We start from the raw sequence: 4,775 nt of genomic DNA, 5'->3' as shown, positions 1-4,775 counted from the left end.
GGCAGGAATGACAAAAATACCAATTTGTGTATTTGCTAAATAGCCCTAGAAATGTCATAATCATACAAAAATAATAAATGTACAATAAAATACGGAATAAATTTTCTCTCCATTCTCAACTACACTACAGTGTTATCATGAAAGTTCATCTGTGTTGGTAGTTACATGTTTAAAGTTAAAACTTTTGGTCCAACACAAAAAATTCTCTCACCTGGAGCTTTCGACCAGTCACTCTGGTCTTCCTCAGTAGACTGACCCAGTGAGGCTTGTCACGTGGCTTCTTTGAAGTGTGACGTCAACACTGGGTCAAAGGGACATCGTCTACCAGATACCTTTGACCCAGTGTTGACGTCACACTCCAAAGAAGCCACGTGACATGCTTCACTGGGTCAGTCTACTGAGGAAGACCAGAGTGACTAGTCGAAAGCTCTAGGTGAGAGAATTTTTGTGTTGGACCAAAAGTTTTAACTAAACATACACTACAGTGTGTGTATTTCTCTCTTGCATGTTGTCCTTTAGACGATGTGCTGTAGTCTGTTCGGCAGGTTCCCAAGGTACTGATTCTTTTTCGTCGATCTGTCCTTGCCGTTGGAGACAGGCAGCACGGTAGACTCGTCGTCGCAGCCGCCGACAGTGCTGTTGTTGTAGAGTCCGGAGCTGGTGTTACCGGAGGAGCCGGCACGAGACTGCCGTCTGCGTTTGGTTCTCACCCGCGTGGTCGGGTGCCGGTACAGCCAACACGCCAAGAAGATGCCAAATAACTAAAAAAATGGAACATAGAAATGTTGGCATCGTTTTAAAGAAGAACTTTATCGCACAATTGTACATGGTACAAAGTATGGCAACAACTATTTAACATTACAAATAAGAGGTATAGAATAACATCCTCAAAAAAATAAAACAATAAGGGGTAGTTTATTATATAAGTTTTCGATATATTTGCCAAACGCAGTTGGATATGATTTTGAATCCAGTTGCTTGAATAACTGCTTTTGGCGTATCGTATTACCTGGATGTCTAATCTTCATCGACGTATTTTCGATATATTGTTACAATCGAGTGGGGCTAATTCTAATATTTTTTTTGTAATAACATAGCAGTCTTTTACATATAGGCTACGCTGTAAACAAAGACCGATTTAAGAAGTGAACGTGGTAATAGTATTCTTAGATTTTGAAAACTCAAGTCCTGAAATCTTGATTTGTGATAGGTTGAAACAAAAACCAAGAATACCTTGTCAAAATAGGATTAGCTATACACAATTCAGATTTACCACAACAAATGGATGGTTTACATTGTTTTGATAGCCGTTTGTGAACTACAGATAAAAGGCCGTGTTCATGTGAAGTCAGTGAAGGCGCTTTACATGTGGTTTACCCCGAAGCCGGTTTCAAGTGGCTCCATCTGGATGCACCAAATCACATTGAAAGCGCTTCGATCCCAAACCACTTCTAGAGGTGGTTTCGAATCGGTTTTCCCGCATCGCGATTTGCGTCTGAACGCAATGTGATTTCAATGTAACTTCGCCTGGTCATGGATTACGGGGTCATATTTCTTTATTTATATGCAATACCAACTTTAACGTGGCAGCAACTTAAGAGTAGTAATGGTCAAATAATGTGTCCGTTCTTGGACGAGCTTCACCGCCTCTGGCGGGACCACGTCGGCATTCGGCCGTGATACGCTGGGAGGGGGGCATCGGCAAGCAGGTCGTTGACCTCTGACATTAATAATTGTTTATTTGCAAAATCATGCCCGAAGGCTAATTGCGTGTACAGTCAATTATACAGAAACAGGAGACAGGTAACAATCTGTCTGGAAAAACCTCTACTTCTACTACTACTCTAGCTATTAAGGGGTTCGACTTCTTCTTTGAAGGCAGTGGATAATGAATAGTCCCACATTCTGCATAATTAGTGGGTTTTGTGATCTTAGTAGAAATGTAGTCTTTTGGTGATCTTCTAAATGACGAAATGATGGAGAGATTGTTGTAACTGTCTGAAATAATCTGTTTCTTTCGGTCTCATAGTGAGGACACTGGCTAACAAAATGTGTTTCATTTTCCACTGCATTCATTGTACAATATTTACATAATCTCTCATGCACAGGTAGTTTTCTATAGCGACCTTTTTCTATCTCTAGTGGATGCGCACTTATTCTAATCTTACACACGGCAGCTCGTTCGTCGAATTCATTGTGGTATAGATATTTTTCCATGGAGTATTCGGATTTGACGGTCTTGTAAAATCTTAGCTTGCCGTTATCTACAGACAATTGGTGAAAGAACGTTTGAACATACATATCAGTTAGTCTTCTCTTCAACAATGTACATATACTCTTGTTGTCTAAAGTACAGTGGTTGGTGTTCCATAAAAAAGAATAGCCTGCATTGTTAATTATTTCTTTGACATGGTGTAGCCAACTTTTCTTACCACTATTTCCCATATTGTGTTGCTGACAGAGTAATGCATCTACTTGTAAGGGGTGTGTGAAAGTGTCCAGTTGTTTGAGTCTTAACCAGTATTTAACTACACGGACGGATACATCTATATCTGTTGGGAACAACCCAAGTTCTGCCCTACTTGCTAGGTTACTAGAATTCCTGTGCACACCAAGAATATTTTTACAGAAGCGGTTCTGAGTTATCTCTACAGGACAATTGTCATTTGAATAATCTTTACCCCAGGATCTCACAGGCGTATAACATTATAGATTTGATGCACGCATCAAAGAGTTTGAGTAAGGCCTTGGGGGACAAAGAGGTGCGGATGAGGGGTTTTAAGACTAAATATTGCTTTACGAGCTTTTAAAGATAATTGTTTTTGGCCAAAGAATAACTGCCAGACGAAGACATAATTATACCTAGGTAGGTATATGAGCTTGTGATTTGGATATTTTCTGCGCCAAAGGAAAATTTGGTGTTCTTGAATGTTCTTCCTGTTTTGTTGAAAATCATCACTTTGGTTTTCTTCAGGTTTACCTGAATGTTCCATTTCTCACAAAATGCGTTCAGCTTGTTTAGCGCACATTGTAACCCTGTTTCCGATTCCGAAAACATCACAACGTCATCTGCATAAAGCAAGACAAGATACTAAGTAAATAGTAGTAAGGTTGGTGGGGCGCAATCAATATTATCTAAGTCATTAACTAGGTCGTTTATGAATATGTTAAAGAGGGTTTGGACTGAGGTTGCATCCTTGTCTGACTCCTTTGTCAGTAACAAACAATGGTGCTAGGCCGGCTGACGTTTTGACACAAGTTTGTGGGTTGGTGTACATAGATTTGATTAAACTGTAGAATTTACCACCTATTCCTGAGCTGAGTAGTTTATACCGCAGTCCTTCGCGCCAAACGCTATCGAAAGCTTTACGGAAATCGACAAAGCATGCATAAAGACGTTTATTGGCGTTAGTGTATTTAGATATTAATGTATCAATGACGAAGAGGTTGTCGTTAGTTCCAAAGTTTTTTCTAAAGCCGCTGGTTAGGGGAAATGAGGTTATGTTCATCTAGGTAATTAGTAAGACGTGTGTTTATTACAGCTGTAAATAACTTAACGAGGCAACTGATAACTGATATACCCCGATAATTGTTGGGATCTTCTTTAGGTCCACCTTTATGCAGTGGAACTATGTGGCTTACGCGCCATTGTTGGGGAAAGTGTCCGGATAAAAGAAACAAATTGAATAATTTGGTGAGGGGTTTGACAAGGATAGGAGATGCGCATTTTAGCATCTCATTAAGGATAAGATCGTTGCCTGAGGCTTTGTTATTCTTTAATTGGATGATTGCTTGCATGATTTCCTGTTGCTGAATAATAGTATCTAAATTATTAAGGCTTTCGGACTGTTCTTCTAATTCTAATAATTTATTTGCTATCTGAGTTTGGAAATGATTGTTGAATTCTGGGGACTTAGGTGTACTGTCTCTTCCGTACAACCCTTGGAAGTGTTCGTGGAGTTCCTGTTTGTTAATTGTGTCTTCTACAGGGATGGAATCATTTGTTTTGAACTGTTTAACCAGCTCCCAAAAGGCTGACGGGTTGTTGCCAGAGTAAGAATTAAGTTGATGGAGGATATTGTTTTTGTAGGTAATTTTAGTTTTACGAATAAGTCTGGTGTATTCTTTTTTCTTCTAAAATATAGGCCTCTAATAAAAGGGTCCCTGGGATTTTTTGAGAGGAGCTTTCCAAGGTCTTTTAGTTTCTTTCTGGTAGTAGCACAGTTCTCATTAAACCATTTCTTTTTGTTTTTGTGTTTGTGTTGTTACGGGAATGGGTTGCTTGCCTTGTACGGCGTAGAACTAGTGATTTTTTGCCTGCTTCTTGTAGAGGAGAAACTAGGTCATTCAAAGCGGCATCAAGAGAATTTGGGGTTGCCTCGTAGCTCCTGTTGAGAAAGTTTTCCATGGCGGAGGTAAATTCGAGGCTATTTACTATTTCTAGAAACTTTTGTTTGGAGTCAGCTCTCCATACAAATTTACAATGTGGCCGAGTAGACAATGTGTTAGTAGTCTGTTCATAGAGTCGGTTAGCATTGCTATGTAAAATTAGGGAGAGTTTACAATGGTCGGAGAGTGGGGTTAGCGGATGAACATGGAAAAAGGAGATTTTATGGAGGAGAATGTTTTCACTAGCTAGAATGTAATCTACAGCACTAGAGCCATTGGGCTGATAACATGTAGGTTTACCTAATACGTCTCCAGGGGTCCTACCATTTAATATTCTTAATTTGCTGTTAATGCAAACGTCAATCAAGTTTTTGCCGAATGGGGTG

The 4,775-nt window shown here is 39.7% G+C and overlaps 1 protein-coding gene across 1 annotated transcript in view; it reads right to left on the bottom strand.

The window, feature by feature from the left end:
- Positions 1-504: 504 nt before the first annotated feature.
- LOC109467708 (CD151 antigen-like) overlaps positions 505-4,775 on the bottom strand; it is a 17,347-nt gene continuing 13,076 nt past the window's right edge. The window contains exon 7 of the mRNA XM_019765756.1: positions 505-761. Coding sequence (XP_019621315.1) covers positions 516-761 — 246 coding nt within the window. The 3' untranslated portion in view covers positions 505-515. The remainder of the gene's footprint in view (positions 762-4,775) is intronic.

Source organism: Branchiostoma belcheri, unplaced genomic scaffold, assembly GCF_001625305.1.
Source record: "Branchiostoma belcheri isolate BF01 breed outbred unplaced genomic scaffold, Haploidv18h27 scaffold188, whole genome shotgun sequence".
NCBI lineage: Eukaryota > Metazoa > Chordata > Leptocardii > Amphioxiformes > Branchiostomatidae > Branchiostoma > Branchiostoma belcheri.
The sequence above is the reverse complement of the archived record's forward strand: the minus strand, read 5'-3'. Positions and strand labels throughout refer to the sequence as shown.